The sequence below is a fragment of the Propithecus coquereli genome, unplaced genomic scaffold (assembly GCF_000956105.1).
Source record: "Propithecus coquereli isolate 6110/MARCELLA unplaced genomic scaffold, Pcoq_1.0 Scaffold81, whole genome shotgun sequence".
NCBI classification, from domain to species: domain Eukaryota; kingdom Metazoa; phylum Chordata; class Mammalia; order Primates; family Indriidae; genus Propithecus; species Propithecus coquereli.
The window spans coordinates 305,954-324,046 of record NW_012154285.1 but is presented as its reverse complement, the minus strand read 5'-3'; the positions used below and the strand labels follow the sequence as shown (position 1 = coordinate 324,046).

General features: G+C 53.8%; 1 protein-coding gene across 1 annotated transcript in view; it reads right to left on the bottom strand.

Annotated features, from left to right (window-relative positions):
• Positions 1–1,346: 1,346 nt before the first annotated feature.
• TMEM132D (transmembrane protein 132D) overlaps positions 1,347–18,093 on the bottom strand; it is a 187,782-nt gene continuing 171,035 nt past the window's right edge. The window contains exons 4-7 of the mRNA XM_012663398.1: positions 11,090–11,295; positions 8,749–9,022; positions 6,041–6,232; positions 1,347–2,640 (exon numbers count right to left, since the gene is read on the bottom strand). Of these exons, the coding sequence (XP_012518852.1) occupies positions 1,459–2,640; positions 6,041–6,232; positions 8,749–9,022; positions 11,090–11,295 (1,854 nt within the window). The 3' untranslated portion in view covers positions 1,347–1,458. The remainder of the gene's footprint in view (positions 2,641–6,040; positions 6,233–8,748; positions 9,023–11,089; positions 11,296–18,093) is intronic.

Sequence of the window (18,093 nt, the reverse complement as noted above, 5' to 3'; positions counted from 1 at the left end):
CTGGGCTTCGCATCTGGGGGATTTGGGAGATATTCAGTCATTTCAAACTTGAGCAACGTCACGTCTTTCCAGGCTGCCTTTAGGGCCAGGTGCCTGCACAGCCTGCCCGCCCACCGCCTGCGCTGGGGCCTCACATCCCTCCAAGCCTCCAAGGCGAAGAAGCCTCTCGTGCTGTCCAGGTGTGTGTGGTGGGGGGGCCGGGCTTCCTGCCGGATCCACCCCCGGCACACCCGGAATCCCGGTGCACCCGGCACCTTCCACACGGACACCCAGGTCTGTCTCAACAGCCTCGAGGTAAGTTCTTAGACAGGAGACCCACCATGAACGGTGACAGACCCATCGCAAAACAGCCCTCTCGTCTGTCTAGAAAGGTGAGGAAGGGACACCACCTGGTGCTCAATCCCTGTGCGTACTGCCTCCCCCCAACGACCCCCAAAGACCAGCCTCTTCAAAGATGGGCGGCGTGCACTGTCATCTGGGAGTTGACACAAAGCCTGGGGTGGGGAGAAGGGACTCAGGAAATACTGGAGAATGGTCCCCCCCGCCCTCACCTGCAGATGACCAGTAGCTTTTGGAAAGGTGGCAACGCAGTGGAGGAAAGCAAACTTAAACGCGATGAGCTTGCTAAAAAAAAAGCCTGGTTCTTTGAACCTGACAGAAATTCTATGCCCAGTATCCTTAGTTTACAAAGAAAGAAATGCTCTGAACTGCTCAGAGGGTGTGTGTGTGTGTGTGTGTGTGTGTGTGTGTGTGTTTGCTCTTGGCATGTAGGTACAAAGGTATTTTGTCACTTGTCCCCTTTCAGGCCTGGTCAGCAATGCTTTGCTCTGTCGATGACCTGGTCCGGCCCTGCCCCGGTCTTTGAGAGACGGTAACTCGCGGTCACTCCTGGAGCTGCCCGGGCGCGAGACTGCCTGTGGTCCCGCTCGCAGCGAGATCTGCCACTGCAGGTTGCACGATACGCTCCCTCCCTTTGATCCAGGCGTGCCCAACCCGCATCGCGCTTTTAATATTGGAGCCACGTGGATGTCACAGTATCCCAATTACAGTATCCAAACACGTGGATGTCACAGTATCCCAATTACAGTATCCAAACATGTGGATGTCACAGTATCCAAATTGCCTTGATTAACGAGAGAGAGCAAGAGAGAGGCTGTTCTTTCCTGGAAGCTCTCAGAAGCTTGGGGACTCAGATCTCATTTTTGTTCCAAGTTTTAAAAATCCTGCCACGCGTGATAAACCTCTCGACTTTAAGCAAGACATCGTACGCTGGAACGTGCACGTCGATGCTGACTAGGGGCCTCCCCGGCCCGGCTGGGGTTGTTTTCTGAGACTCTGCGGACAGCGTCACCCTATCTTGCCCTGTCATTCCATCTCTCTCCCTGGCGCACCGTTGCTACACATCCTGGAATTAAAGGCTGAAAGGTGAGTGAGAGCAGGTGCACGTGTGTGCCTGGCTTACACGTTTTCGTGTAGCCTCTCCATGTAGCTGTGCAGCTCCGTGCAGTCCCCGGGGTCCAGGTCCTGGCAGACCCACTTAATGTCGTCCTCGCTGCCCATCGCCACGGAGTCCCTGGCGGGGCACGTGTCATCCGAGGAGATAGCGGTGAAGGTGGTGAACTTCACCCTTTTTCTTTTTGAGGTAGGGGATGTTGGGGGCTCACTTTTCGGATCTTTCCCGTCTGTGATTGTGGGTCCTAAAGGTTTGAACAGTTGCCCGTTGATGGTCTTTTGGGAGTTCGTGCTGAGGAGGTGCTTGCTCTCCTCGAAGTCCATGCCCCGGTCAAAGGCAGTGATCCGCTCCTCTTGGGAAGACGCGAAGTTCACGTGATTCTCCAACAGCTCTGTCCGGTTGCTCAGCCCAACCCAGTCATGGGAGTGACTCATCCCTTCTTGTTCTTCGAAGGGAACCTGTTTGTGCCTGTACTTTAACGCGAAGGTCACGCAGTTTATTAAGAAGACCAAAATGGCCAGGCAGAAGACACCCAACAAAGCATACATCCCGATTTCCAGGTCACTCAGCCCCTTGGACGCCTGCATGAGGTCGTTCTCGTCCATCTCCCCGTGGCCTCTGGGGAGGTCCACCTGGGCTGGGAAGCTGGTGAGGTCGACGGGGAGGGTCTGCAGGTGGCTGTCACCATCCAAGAAACCTCCCTGGTCCTTCCTCCGCAAGGTCGACCTCTCTGTGGCGGTGCCCCTCCCTTCCATGAGTCCCACGGAAGAACTGCTGTAGAACCTTCCTTCCGGGCTTTCCCATTCCTGCCAGGTCTTTTTGGGCCTTGGCTCACTGACGTCATTTTCCAGGTGAACACCTGCCCCAGGGTGTCTGCTGTCGCTGGCGTTGGGGTTGGCATTGTTCTGGCCAAATTTCACTTTGATGTTTGCCGTCCCGACAGCCAACACGCTCTTCCGCTTGGATTTCTGGCAGGACTCGCTGATAACCATCTCGACCTTTACCAGGGCACCCTGGCCTTCCGTCCCAGCGGCGATTATAGGCCACTTGAATTTGGGGTCTTGGTGGATGGAGACCACCTTCTCGTCCAAGGACGTGGCCATCAAGGAGAAGTCTTTCCCGTCGTAAATATCCAAGGGCGTGACTGAGCCGTCACTGAACTGCACCCAGCAACTGATGGCGGCTTCCTGTTGAGAAGGATAAGTTAATCAAAACGGGACAGACGCTCACCGAGCACCAAGGCAAAACAGACACATCGTGGCAGAAATATCGTTACAAGAACAAAGGGAAACCTTTCAAACGGTGGAGAAATAAGGGATCAGAGGTGCCAGGGGTATAAAACGGAATGAATTCTTACAAAGACGTAGAAGCAAAATACAGCAGCAACAACGAAATGCTAACAACAAAACAGTACAGATGTGCACACTCCCTAATGAGACCTGATTTTATTTTTTAATTTGGAGGCGTTAAAGGCAAGATGGACCCTTAGGCTGTTCTGAATCTACTTCTGCACAGTAATAAATTGCATGTCAAAGGAGATTACCGGTTAGTGGGATCATTTAGAAGCGTTACACATTTAAATGAAAAATATTTATTACATTATTTTAAAGTTGCTTTCATACTGAGTCCCCACTTATTACCCATAGCACAGATTAAAGCCCCTTGTCTAGACAAATGCACCCCGGGAGTCTCTGGTTTTAGTGGCCCTGGGTCTACAGGGATGGGTTTGCATGAGGTGAGACCCGCCAGCCAGAGCGGGAGACGCCCCCGGCTGGAAAGTCTGTCTCTGCCTCCACCCCGGACCCTCCTCTGGGGCCGGCTGGAGGAGACCGGGAGTCGGGCCAAGGTGCGCACACATCCCCACCCCTTGCCTTTTTCACTTTGTTGATTTAGACCAACTTCCTTTGCAAACAGTCTGACCAGGCAGATCACGGGAGGTAACGTCCAACTTAAGGCAAGCCTTTCGTTTTCATGAAGATGTCATTGTGCTTGACAGTGAAGTGTCAGGTCCACTGCTCTCCCCGCCTCCCCTGGCCTTGGAGAACCTGCTCCACCCCAGGCCCGCAGTGAGGACCACTCTGTGAGCCGCCTGACCCTGCCCGCCTGGCTGTGGCCAACTGGGCGAGGGAGAGAGCCGCTGTTAGAGCCGTCCATCTCGGCAGTGCGGACACGGCCTCCACCTCTCTCTCTGTCTCTCTCTCTCATTTCAAATAAGAAAGGACTAAGAAAGGCAGGTGTGGGAAGGTGAGCAGTGGGAGCTCGTATAAAATTGGGGAGCGAAGCCCTGCTTTGGAACAACCAGGATGGATCGTGCATAGGCAGTGTGTGGGCAGAGCATTTACCCAGAGGAGGAGGACAGTGAACTAGACCCAAATAAAGACAGAGGGGAGGGAGAGAATGGACGTGAGAGAGACTGTTGACCTTCCGATTCCTCCAAGGTCATACAGCTGGGTCTATGAGATTCCCCTAATCCTCCGAACATATCCCTTGTCACTGACGCCTGCCCCAGTGGGTTTCTCTTTGGTGCACCCACCGGCCTCTGGCCATGACAGAAGTCAATTGTGCACGGCTGTTGTTTGGTCTTTGGCAGTAAGAAGCAAGGTGCCTTGAACGCGGCGGTGGCCTTCGTGCCTTCCATTGGCTTAGCCAATAAGTACTTATTTCGTTAGAGGTTGGTTTGGACCAGGTGCTACGTGGAAAACCTGGTCAAGACACAGCGCAACGGTCATTGCACACGGCCCTGAGTTAGCAGGCTGTCTCGGTCTGCCATGAAATCTGAGCAGAACGTTCAAATGCACAAAGGATTTCTTGGAACCACCACGCCAGAGCCAAGCTGCGCGGAGGGGTAAGTGCCCTGCAGACCGCAGGGGAGTGTGTGCAGCTCCACACGTCAGAAACAGATGAGCTCTCTGGACTTTTTCTAGCTGCATCCGATCACTCCCCTAACTCCCAGCTGGCTGTCGCCTGATCTTATCATCCTGTAAAGACAGAAAGAGGCCTCGGGCTCCCTTTCCTTGGCTGTCTGTAACCTGCCTCTTGGCTGGCTCCCTTCCCTGACAGAAAGGAGGTTAGCACTGGCCAAGAATTCATGTCTGTTACTGGAATCATCCGCTTTCAAGTGTTTGCTAATCCCTAACCCTGCGCACAAGGACCAGAGCGTAAGGGCTGAGAGATCAGCTGATGCCTGACCGGGAGCATCACGTGACAGGCGCAGGCGGGGAAATGGGAGGCTCTTTGTGCCCCACCGCAAGCCGGGTTAGTGCTTCCTCCTGCTCTGAACATGGTCACAGCCTCGGCTGGGGATGAGGGGACGGCTGAGTCTGGTAACTTGTCCTGCGGAGGGGGAGCTGCAGAGAACGGGCTCCTGACCCACAAGGTAAGCTGCCAGAAAAACCTCCCATGTGGGCCAGAGGGCTCCTGGCATCCTGTGTGAGGATGGTCCCTTTTCATGGGGTGCAAAGAAAGGGAATGGCCGGGACTACTGTCCTGTGTTGTTAGGCAAGACTCAGCCACATCTGCGTGTTCCTTCTAAGACATAACGTCTATTCACCGTGTTACGCAAAGGTGAACAAACACAAATCCCGTTAGCGGTCCCGTTGTTTGGAAATCATTGCATCAACACGCAAAGTTGCACGGCACACACATGCACACGACACACATACACACATGCATACACATAAGCACACATACAACACAAACATACAACACACAAGACAATACATAATACATACACATGCACACAACACACACATGCATACACACAGGCTCACACACAACACACAACACATGATACATACACAGGACACACATGCAAACACATGGGCACAGTACAACACAAACACACACAACATACAAAACACACCTGTACAACTCAATACTTACACAAAACGCACACATAGAACATGCACAACATATATACACACAACATGCAATACATATACACACAACACACACGTATACGCATACATACATACACACAGACACATGCACAGACACACACACACACACACACACACCTAGCACTCTACTAGCACACGCTGGTTTCAGATAAACTAAAGTCATGACTGGCATCACCTGGGACTCTATTTCTGCCTGAGCTACGCAGTCACAGGTGTGGGGACAATCTCCAGTCTCTTACCACTGCCCAGACTGTCCCCGAGCTCCTGCAGCACCTGGCAGCAGGCTGTGGCGTCTCCTCCGGGCCTGTGCCCAGCCTCCCGCCACCTCCCACTGCCGTGGGGGTCCGGCCACCCACGGGGCCAGGGGCGACTGGAGGGTGTGAACCCGAGCGCGGGCGCCATGCGGTGGATATGGGGGCTTTTGTCCATTGCTTCTGCCTTGGGGAGTTTGTAACTTTTTAATTGCTGCCATCTTTATTTATGCATTTATTTTTTACATCTTTGGGGGGAGCTGGGAACCATGAGGCAGAGCAGTCACCTGCGTCACCGGCGTCCTTTGCAGATTGATAAACCTGACAGGTGACCCCAAGCCTTTGTGAGACTCACCTGATGTGAAGCACACCCCACCTGGTGTGAGACTCCCATTGCGTGACCCACCCGAGCTGTGTCTCCAGCCCTGCCTCCATACCTGCTTGGGCTTCTGCAGAAGTTCCTGAGCCACCGCAGTGGCAAAGATGGCTCTGTTGCTCCCCGGGCTGAGCTGCAAGGAGAGCGACAGCCCCGTCACCAGCTGGACCCCGAGGTCTGTGATGGTCACCTTCTCATCCAGCACAGTTATGGTCTTTTCGGCCAGGATGGCGTCCGACAGCGGAGACAGGATCTGCAGGGCAGAAGCGACAGGACAAGGAAAGGTTTCTGTGGTCCTGGTGCTTCCTCCAACGGCACAAGGGACGTCCGTGCAGGGGAAGGACAGACTGACAAGTGGGCCAGAAGGGACGAGAATGGGTCTTCCCCATTGACGCCTCCTTCTGAAACACACATCTTGCTGGAGAAAACAACACGCTTTTTACCTGCCAGCAAGGAGGTGCTGAGGAGTGGACAGGGACAGCTTGGCGTCCGCCCCACGCCCCTGCAATAAACTCCATTTCCCACCATGCACCACCCTCACCCTCAGTAGCAGGAATTACCATTCTCATCCAAGAGCTAACTTTGTGATTCTTCTACCGCACAGATTGCCCAGCTATTATTTAATGTGTATTTTGTTTAAAATTATATATTTTACCAAAATGACTTGTTTTCAAACATCTTCACATCACCAAAGAACAATGGGCTTGATACCCCAGTTATATATTTATACGTTTCTCTCTCGCACATGAAAACCCACGTGCCACGAGGAGGGAGAGCTTGCTGGTCCGTGGACCATCTCTGTCAGGCTGTGTGATACCCGGAGTCCACACTGGACTCCTTAAGCGACGCTGAGCGGTGGTGCCGGTTATGCCCTGATGAGCACAGCTCTGAGTGTCTACGCCTGGAGCCAATATCCCAAAGTCTCATTTCTCCCCGGGACACCTGTAATGACCTGGAAAATGAGGCTTATGTTCAACGTCGACCCTGAACAGGAAATCCTGCTTCCGAAGAGCATCCGTGGCATGACTCTCGCCTGCTCCGATTCTGGCCGCTGTCCACGGATCTTTAACCTCCAGGATGAAATGGGCTCCTTCTCCATCCACCTGTTTTCTCGACCTAGTTCTCTTGTCAAGTTTTTGGGGATGTTTACGAAGATGTAGGTCAAGAGAACAGTTTTCCAGGTGCTCCTTAAGCCCAGAACCAAAGCTGGATACTTCTGTCTAAATACCGTCTTCACTTTCTGGGTCTGATTGTGATCATTCAAATGGCAGTGAGCTTGAGACACGATCCCCAGAAGGAAGTAGCCAAGTGAATTTATAACTCGGGAGGACATAGCGAGAATAAATAAAAGAAATAAGGGTCTCAATTTTCTTGTTTAAGGTGTGGGAAGCTGGCCCATTTCTTCCTCCCTAAAACAAGATTTCTGAATACTGTGTCATTTCCTCTTTGCACATAAATTATCGCTCGGGGTGAGTGGTTAATACCAATTTCTCATCTTAGTCTGAATCTCGAGCCATGAGCATGAGTTCAGCCTACGGATTTATTGTGGGAATTCAGGTCTTTCAGCTTCTTTGTCTATTGTGTGGGTTGCAAGCTCTTATCTATGGGTGGTATGTTTTGTTTGCCATATGTAATACTTTAAAATGGAATTGATGATCATAATTGTACAAAAGCCAGAAGATTTCATATAAAAAGACAGATTTCCAGCTTTTCTGGAAAAGTTGTAACACGTGGCCACACTGGGCTTGCATTTCTTCTGGGCAGCTTTTTAGCAGGTTGTCACTTTGCCACAGTCCTCACCACTCCCTACTGTCTCTCCAACACTAAGTGCAAAATCAGTCACCACCTTTCAGCTCAGGTCCAGCCGGCTCCCCTCTCGGATGTTGCCTTCGTAGCTTCTAGATATCCTGGCCTACGGCCCAAACCCATCTGTTTTCCTCCTCGAATAAAATGATCTTTTCAACACACCAGCCAATTTCCCAGAATGGATATTTTAGATCTTTTATGATCCAATGTAGTTTCAGCTATAAGGACTGCTAGCTGCCCTGGATACCGCACAGGTTGCCTAAGGAGATGATCACCTCGCTTCTAAACGGGCAGCTATTGAGGAATAAAGTCTTCCTTTGTTCTCACATGGAAGGCAAATGACAGCCCCCGGAAAGCTTCCCAGAACACTGTTCTGTAAAAATATTTGTTTCAAAACCCCCCAGCATTGCACGCCAGCCCTCTCCATTCCCGTTCCCCAGCCGGAGGGACCTGCAAGACCGATGGGGTCATAGTATCTCCGCTCCTGCCTTGGCACGTCTCTGAGATACTCGGGTTCTCACCAGACCTGGGGTTGAGACGTGGTAGAGTCGGCCGCAGCATCCCGATAGGATGGAAGCTTTTAGGCAACAACGCACAGTGAAGACAAGTGGCTCAGCAAGGAGTTGCTTCCTTCACGCCCTCGATTCAGACGAGACGAGCTCACCTCAGGGCTTTGTTCACCAAGATGGTGACACTACCACAGTTAGGGGAAAATGATGCGTTGGAGTTTCGAACACGACTGACCAGAGGAGCCAGTCCAGGGCTTCTCACGTGTAAGTAATACATGAGGAATTTCAAGATTCTCATCACATCACTATATCACTTACATGGTTTCCCTGACCATTTCTCTAAATGTACGCACCTAAAATTAGCCGCTGTTCTATGCAGTGACAAGCCACTGAATTCTCCTCTGGGCAGCCCAGAGGCAGGGGAGAGACGGCCCTTGCCCGGGGGCTTCCTTACCTGGATGGTGGTCATCCCCAGCTCCTGCCCAATCAGGACCTGCCCGCCTTGCAGCGTGGCTATCCTGGGCTCCTCCACCTGCATGAAGTCGCCGGTCAGCTCCGTGATGTCCACTTGCCAGTCCGAGCCCAGCAGGTGGGCCTGGTGGGCCCCGGCGTCGGCCGCCTCTGCCACAAACTGCGTCAAGACCCGCACCATGGCGTGCTGGTACTGCAGCGTGCAGCCGCGGCCCCTCCTCTCCTCGTCCTCCTCTTCCTCACTGTCCCCAGCCGGCCTGTCGAGGAGTCAGTCCAGGTTAACAGACGGGTAGCGCTGTGAAGGTGAGTGAGCCTCGAGCCCGGCCCTCCAGGGGTTCACAGCCCGCCACGCAGAGGCGGCACTTGGAGGATTTGACCACTGGTCGGGCACGAGCACCGACAAATTGGAATGGATTGGTGTGGCAAGCAGAGGTTAAGCTGTCCCCAAAGACCCCTCCAAGCTCTTGGCATTTACTTTGCGAAATCCCCTCCCCTTGAGTGAGGGCTGGACTTAGTGACTTTCTTCCAATGAGAAAATTGCAGCCAAAGTGAGCGGACGGTCACTTTCACGGTTAGATTTTAAAGACTCTGCCCTCTGTCCTGCCTGTGTTTTCTGCCCTTGATTCTTCCCACTTGGCTGCTCTGGGGAGGCAAGCTGCCCCGTGGAGATGTCCCCCTGGCCAGAACCTGACAGTGACCTCTGGCCAGCAGCTGGCGAGGAACTGAGACCTGCCGGTGCCCCTGTCAGGGACGCGGGTGTAGACCCTTCCCCGTGGGAGCCCTGAGATGAGACCCCAGCCCCACTGACAGCAGGATCACAGCCTGGGAGAGACCCAGCTCAGGGGACCCAGCAGAGCCACGCCTGCATTCCTGATCCGCAGAAACTGCGAAATAATACATGTCCTTCTAAGCCGCACTAAGTTTCGGGATAATGTCTAAACCACTAAGTTTTGGGCTAAGCCACTGAGTTATTCAGCAATAGGTAACTAATATGGGTGACTAGTACATCCCTTAAAAACCAGCACACCCAGGAGGCGAGTGCTGAGCCCAAGGAAAGGTAAGCAGGAGGAGAAAGGCAGACGAGGCTGGGATGGTTTGAGGGGACAGATGTCAGTTGCCCCCTCAGCATCTGATGCCTCGTGTGCCGTTGGCCCTTCTGTGACGCTACCGTGGTCTCCATCAGAGCAGCCGCGGCTCTGCTCACCTCCTGCTGCCGTATCTGAACCTGAAAGCCATGAGAGCATCTGGGACGTGCCGCCATCAGACTCAGCCGGTTCTTTGGTGGATCTGTCCCTACGGTTTCCCTCTCTGTGGCGTCAACAGTCACTCCTCAACTCACCCTCCCAACTCAACACCAGACACCCCAGCGATTCATAAAAGGGTCATCGCTGAAACCGTCTACGTGAGACCCTGGCCTCGGCCCCTGAAGCATCCTCTCCCCAGGGCTCAGGAGGACCAAGGAGCGGACTCTCAGGGAAAGGGACACAACAGTTACTTCCCAGATAAGTGCAGTTCCCCACCCCTGCTGAAGACACAGACTCCAGGAGCGTTTCCTTGTCCGACTCTGCACATACCACTTTCGGGGTTCTACCTGTCCCTAAGGCACGAGTCCTCACACGCGGGGTCTTCTGAGATGACAAGGTCTAGGAGCAGAAGGCCTGACTTCCACAACTCCCTCTACCTGGTGCTCACCTGACGGTGGATGACGGAGACTCTTATAACCCCACCAAACACCATCACAGTGATGTATCAAACACACGGAGGACAAACCTGGACCTCATTCCACCAAGGCTGAGAGCTCAGGGCCCAGGTCAGGTGGCATCTGTTCCTGTGTCCCCCCCTAGTGGACGTCTGCTGTGTGCTCCTTCCCCACCTCAATCTCCCCTTGTCCTGGAACTGAGCCATCGGTCCAGGTAGGGGTGACTCTTCCTCTGTCTCCTCCAGCTCCAGCCAGCGGACTGTGGCTGAAGTCTAGCCGGCCACCCGTGTGTTCTATCCGCTTGGCTGCACTAACTAGGTAAGGGGTGGGCACACGACCCAAGTGAAGAGGAGACTAAATGCAGGGCTTTTGCTGGGACTATCGGAAAGGAGAGGGTGTCCTTCTGCTGGAGTTGCAGAGGAGACAGGATGGGAGTGTGGAGCCGCAGGAGAGGTGCCCAGCGGAGGACGAGGCCGGCACAGAGCAGACAGCCGAGGGACGGAGAGAGACTCAGTCCTTAGACATCGAGAGAACCCTTGGGTCCAGCCATACCTGAAACCAGCCACCTGTAAGTTCCCTTCTTAGCCCAAGCACATTCGACGTGGAGTCCGATGGACACACCTACCTTTTGCTGGACATGATGGGCACCCTCCAGCCCTTGATCTGATTGAGCTCGGTGTCCGAGACCTCGATCTGCAGCGGCAGCCGCGGCACCCACACCGTCATCTCCAGGGCGCCGCTCAGGTGCTGGTAGGTGAAGTTGACCACCACGTTCACCTTGCCTTTCATTTCCTTCCCGTTCACGAAGACGTAGTCGCACCTGTCGGAAACCTGCGAAGAGGAGGGAGAGAAAGGGGGGCGGGCGGGTGAGTCTTCATCCTATTCCACAGCCCGCGGGACAGCACGCGGGGGAGGGAAGGGAAGCACCAGGGCTGTTTGGGGTCGCTGCTGTGGGAGTGAGTCCTAGTGTAGACAGAGGAGATGTCGGTTGTTGCTTTTGAGTCTAGCAGGTGCCGCGATGACAGATGCTATCCGAGCTCCACCTCCGTCTCCTGGGGTCCCCGTTACTGGTTCGCTGCGCCCAGCACCGGTGCTGCAGCTCGTGGCTGACAACTCACACGGCGTGTTCTGGACGAGACGGCGCCGAGGTGGCTGGATCGCTCTCCAGCGCCCCGCGTGGGATCCCGCTGCACCTCGCCTGGAACCACCCTTGCGTAGCTTCTCTCCTTTCACCACCCTGACCCCCTCACTCCAGGCAGGCGCATCCCGGGCCGACGGCTCTCGCTCGCGGGTGTGGGCTGGATCTGGAGGCACACTCGGCGTGGCTCCTTAGAGGGGCTCAGTGGGGTTCGTGCACGTTGCTCACCGTGTTAACTGGCCCAATAACACACCTCCTGTTGGGTTTTCCCCTTCCCCGTGTCCTGCCTCGCTGCTCACTCCCTCAGCCCGCGTCCAGGGGTCGCTCCCCAAGCAAAGCCCTGCTCTCCTGCTCTCAAACCCACGTCGCGGCTCTGCTTCCCCTGAAACCCGAGCATGTTAACTCACCGCGTCCTCAGAACAGCCACACTACCAGTATCACTGCCATTCCCATATTCCAGCCCAGCAAACCGAGAGTAAAGGAGCCCGCCTGTGGCCCCCTGGGAAGGGCAGAGCAGGAGGCAGCCCCGGGAGCCCGGCTCCGGAGCCAGGACCTCAGCTATCGTCCTGGCACCAGACCTTCTCCACGCCAACGCTCACGAGAAGACCCAAGGTCACAGAAAGGACGCTGTGGTCCTGTCTTGGTCTTCCAGCTTTCAAGGGAGGGCAGTGAGTCCTTTACTTCTCGTCCTAAACAAGAATTGGGGGGAGTCTCTGGGAGAAGGCGGTAATCTGAACACTGGTCCCAAAGAGATCCGCATCCTAATCTCCGGGACTTGTGAGCATCACCTTGTGTGTCAAAAGGCACTTTGTAGATGTGACTAAATTAAGGATCTTTTCCTCCCACCACGGCTTTATTGGCAAATAAGTAACTGGCAGATGAAATTGCATGCATTTATGCAGATGTATAACGTGATGTGTTACATACACGTACAACGAGAAATCATTGCCATGATCAAGTCAGTCCATATACCCGTCACCTCGCATAGTTGCTTTGTGTGTGTGTGACGAGAACATTTAAGATCTACTTTCCTGGCAAAGTTTAAGGATACGATACAGCATTACTAAATACAGTTGCCATGTGTACATTAAATCCCTGGACTGTATTCACCTGCATAACTGGAACTTTGTACCCTTTCACCAACATCTCTTCCTTTCCCCCACCCCCAGCCCCGGGAACCGCCGTTCTACTCTCTGCTTCCACGAGTCTGACTTAGTTTCCACCTGGGGGTGAGGGGGTGCAGTGTTGGCATCATCCTGTGTCTGGTCTGTTCCACTCAGGACTGCATCTTCCAGGTTCATCTGCGTTGTTTGTTACAAAAGGTAAGCTTTCCTTCTTTTTGAAGGCTGAATAGTATTCCATCATGTATATGTACCACGTTTCCTTATCTATTCATCCGTTGACGGACTTGTGGGTTGTTTCCATATCTGGGCTGCTGTAAACAATTAAATTAAGGATGTTGCGATGGGGGGTTATCCTGGACTATTTGGGTGGTCCCTGAACGTAACCCAACCGTCCTTACAGTGGGGAGGGAGGGAGTGGATGACAGCCGCGGAAGCCCTGGGACCACAGAAGCAAGGGGCTGTGCTGCCGGCTTCGCGGGTGGAGGAAGGGGCCCAGGACGGGCGCTCTGGAGGCTGGAAAATGCAAGGAAACAGACGCACCCCTGGAGCGGCTGGACAGGGTGCAGCCCTGTCTACACCTTCATTCAGCCCAGTGAAGCTGGTTGCAGACTTTCGACCTCAGAACGAGGGGAGAACAAACGTGTGCTAATTCATTTGCAAAGCCACCAGGTTTGCAGTACCTGCTACAGCAGCGGTAAGAGGGAGCGAGGGACGCCACGCGGAACACTGAATGTGTCCCTTCCCACCGGGGCGTCGTGGGTTAAGCTTGGAGGGAGACGGGACCCTGTATACCGAGCGCCTAACGCCTGCCAGGGTTAGAGCCGAATACGTCCCAGGTACCATCTCAGTTAGTGCTCGCGACCACCGCGGGAGGCAGGTCCTATTGTTACCCTCAGTTCACAGAGGAGAAACTTGAGGCCCAGCGACACGAAGTCACTTTTCCCGAGGACACGCGGCTGGAAAGTGCCAAAGGCCAGATTCAGCCCCAGTCTGCACCTGCTGCCTCTCTCCGCAGACGGACGGTGTCATTCCTGCCTGTACATTCTCTTGCAGTCTCCCTTTTCAGAGGCTGCAAACCTCCCGTTAGCACTTACAGCGGTGTGAGGAAAAGCAAAGCAGAAATCACTAGGTTGTTCGAGCATCGTAAAAAGCGTTTCCAACGAAGGGGCCTTTTATGTTCGCGCTGAGGCAACAGATGCGAAAGGCACGAGACGGGCTGTCGTGCGCCTCCGTCTCCAGGGGCTGATCGATAACTCCGCAGAGAAATGTGGACCCAGATGCATTTACGAGTTGGAGGCGTTTGTCGTCCACGATCTCTGTCAATAGCAAACGTACTTAAATCTGATGGCAAAGCTGAATGGACGGGCTGCGAGCTCCGGTGGCTTTACTGTAATCTGTGGCCTGGCTACGGCTCTCTTGCTTCAGGGGCCGGAGAGTCTTTAATCTAAGGCTTTTCCTCTTTCCAGTCTTCTAACTCAGGCTGAATCGTCACAGGGGAGTGGACTTCTTGGAAGAAAGAAAGGGGAAAGAGGGAGGGAGGGGGGAAAAAAGGAAGAAAGAAAAGAAATACTGACACAAATGTCCGGTAAGACTCGTTTTCCGAGAAACAGGCTCCTTGATGAGTTGAACTTCCCGGGCCTTCTTGCCCAACCAGGCGTTCCACGAAAAGGAGCCACATGCCCGTTCCAGACAAGCAGGACACCGAAATCCCCCTCCGCCGGAGGAAGTGGGTGCCTGGGCGGACCAGGTATAGTTAGGAGTGTAAAACTAAGTCCTCATTTTCTTTTTTTTTTTTTTTTTTATTTCAGCATATTATGGGGTACAGATGTTTAGGTTACGTGTGTTGCCCTTGGTTCCCCCCCCCCCCACCAAGTCCGTGTTTCAAATATGTCCATCCTTCGGGTAGTGCGCATTGCACTCCTTGTGTATACAAATACTCGTCCCCTCCTCCCTCCTCCCCCCATTTTTTTTTTTTTTGAGACAGAGTCTCACTGCGTTGCCCGGGCTAGAGTGCCGTGGCGTCATCTTAGCTCACAGCAACCTCACACTCCTGGGCTCAAGCGATCCTCCTGCCTTAGCCTCCTGAGTAGCTGGGACTACAGACATGCGCCACCATGCCCGGCTAATTTTTTCTATATAGTTTTAGTTGTCCAGCTAATTTCTTTGTATTTTTAGTAGAGACGGGGTCTCGCTCTTGCTCAGGCTGGTCTCAAACTCCTGAGCTCAAACAATCCTCCCGCCTTGGCTCCGAGAGTGCTAGGATTACAGGCGTGAGCCACCGCGCCCGGCCCTCATTTTCGCTTTAACTCAGTGTTTATTCTTCCAGGTAATAAGAAGCGGGAGCTGGACGTTGGCAGAAAGATAAGGCAGTTAAGCAGAGAACAGCAGGTCTTCACACCTGTGCCGTCCGTTCTCACTGCAGGTAAATGGAGCTGTCTGTGCCCAGGACTTTGAACTGCAATTCTGGGTCTGTGGGTGCAGGGCGTGGAGATGGGGATCTGTGTGTGTGTGTGTGTGTGTGTGTGTGTGTGTGTGTGTGTGTGTAGTGTTGTGTTGTGTTGTTTAGGTCAAGTAATAGAAACAAACGCTACGTTCAGACAGTGTGTAGACCTTCACACCTGCAGTTCCCAGTTGCCCGCGCATAGCCATAGGCTGCCTTTTGTGCACAGAGACAGTCAGCAGAACTGTTTGCTAATGATTTCTGGCTCTTCCTCAGGCCCATGGTAGTCTTGTCCTGTAGCTCACTTCTTGGTGGATGGGGATGTGGCCATCTTGACCTATATGTTGTAAACAGGTGTGACAGGTGCCATTTCCTTGCGGTAATGTTTAATTTCACACCAGGGGCCATCCAGCGCTCGCTTTCTCTCTGGCAAGGTTCCTGGTGTTGTTTGAGGTGGTGGCTGCCCATCAGCCTGGGTTCTTAGTGCCCGTGACAAACAGAGCCTCCCGCAAAGCCACGATGGGCAGGGCGCATGCATGAGAATCACACCTTTCCTAGGTCACTGAGACTTTGGGCTCTTTGTTATCTCACTTTCCCTGAGCTTATCTTGACTGTTGCAACATGCATGGAACGTATTCTGACTGCGGCATTAATAAAAATGGAAGGCCCCAAATGAATGGATTCAGTGGGCCGTGTCTGGGTGAGTAAGATAGATGAAGACAGATAAGATAATGAGGACTCGGCTATGAAGACTCTAATTCTTGCAAACGCAAAACGAGCCAGGAATGTAACCGAGGTCTGCACCGGGGGGCAGAGGTCTCTGCTATAAACAGGCTGCACACACATCGCTCCTGGACGCTCGAGTTATGGGATGTCCCCCTCCTCATGCTAATAACTTCCTAATGATTGCAACCGTTTGCCAAGAAGTAAGACAGACTCAGGGAGGAGCCGCTTGGACTGGCAAGCTCCACCTTGGAGGAGGTCGGGTGAGGCCGGGAAGCATTTGAGCAGAATGCAAAGATTGAGGGTTCATGGGGGACACACGCTGGTGGTGAATAAAAGGGGCTTTGCTGAGCTCATGTGCTTGGAAGATTTGAGATAAGTGCTCAGCGATATCAATGCTCACGAATCACATGCTCTTGTAAAATTTGATTTTTAGCAATTTTTTAAGATACATTGTATTGTGTATATTTGAGATGTGGAACACGACGCCATGAGATCTATCTAGATAGGAAATGGGTTCCCGTGGTGAAGCACATGGACATATCCATCATCGTGTCTGCGACTTTGTATCCTCTAGCCTACATCTCCCATTTCTGCTGCCTCTCTCCAGGGAGGGGCCTCTGGCCTGGGAGGGGTCGGAGATCTGGTGACGAAGCGCGGGTGGCCGCAGGTTACGTGCTGCTGCCCGCGTAGCCCTCCCGGCCGTTGTTGCTACCAGATACGTCCCAGCCTGCACAGAGGAAGCAGAAAGAGGGAGAGAATCTGACAGTTATTGCTGCGGGTTCTGCAGAAGGTGTGTGAGAAATTCCCCTCCTTCTGTGCCAGGCCGGGTCACAGATGATTTACCCGAAGCATCTTCGGTAGCATTTCAGTGGGAAGACCCCATGTGAGGCACCTGCCCCACCAAGCTCCCTGCCCTGGGACTGCCCACTCGGCCCGGGGCAGGCTCCGGGAGGTCCACGGGCCCCTCTCCCCGCCCTGGCCACGGGGACTGGGCAGCCAGAAACAGCCGGCCTGAGCTGAGCACTCTGGCTCTTTCTTTCAGGAACCTGGAATCGGCACGCAGAGACTCAAGCCCACCAGGACCGAGTCCTTGAACTGGGAGCAGGGGAGGAAATGAGGACGTGGCCATGTGGAACCGGAGCCTAGAAAGGGGGCCTGGAGACGGACGCGGGGATGATCGCTGCGTGATGGGGGTGAGTGGGCACCTCCACCCCCACGTGGGGGTGTGCGGGGGAGGAAGAGAGACACCCAGAGGAGGAGGGAGAGGAGGAGGGAGAGGAGGAGGGAGAAATGGAGAAGGGGCCGGGGAGAGAGAGAAGGGGGCAGAGAGGAAAAGCCCCCTGCCACCTTGCTTTCTACACCTACCCCCCATTTCTAGCATGTTATGAGCCCAACTTCTCTCCCTGCTCTTAGATCCCTTCAGAGCCTCCTGTGTCTGTTCACAATTTCTCTGTTTTTGCTCCCATGAGTTCTAGCAGGTCTCTGGGACTCGCAGTCAAACAACTCCTGATTAAGGGCCCAAGATGTGTCTCTGACAGGGGTTCCCGGCCTTGGGGTGCACATCAGCGCTGTGCCCAGGTGGGGGGGGGCGTGGCCTGCCCCAGCAGGAAGGAGTGTTTTATGGACGATTTTGTTTAGAATTGTCGGCCTGTGGCATAACGAGACACAGACCATTTGCTAGTGGGCTTTCTTGTAATTTTAAAACATCCGTAGACAACATACTCAACCGTGCCTGCCCCGGGGAAGCCGGCTCCAGTGCAAACAGGATTTCGCAAAGCATCTTCCTGATCACCGGGGCAGAAGTTCACCGTGGGCAGGTGTTGCCTGGTCCGTCCAGGTGCGTTTCTCTCTTTCGTAAGGGCATGCTGCCCCCTTGTGGGCAGTCGCCCTCCTCTCCTCTACGCCTGGTCCATGCGGCTGTGCGGAGGCCGAGCCCCGGTCCCCATGATTCAAGCCTGGCCACTCAGAGCCCACTGGCCACAGTGATTGATTTAAGAGTCAGCAGGTGGCCCAAGCCAGGCCAATGAGAGCCTTAATGGGACCTTAACTTAACGCCCTGGGAAAGAGGTGTTGGTAAGCTGGTTAGCTGTAACCCTGGAGTTGTGAGAAGATGCGACTTAAAGAGCCTGATGGAGATTAAAGCCCACCCGGAACAAGAGTCGACTGATGGCAAAACAGCAAGTTGTGATGACATTACTTTG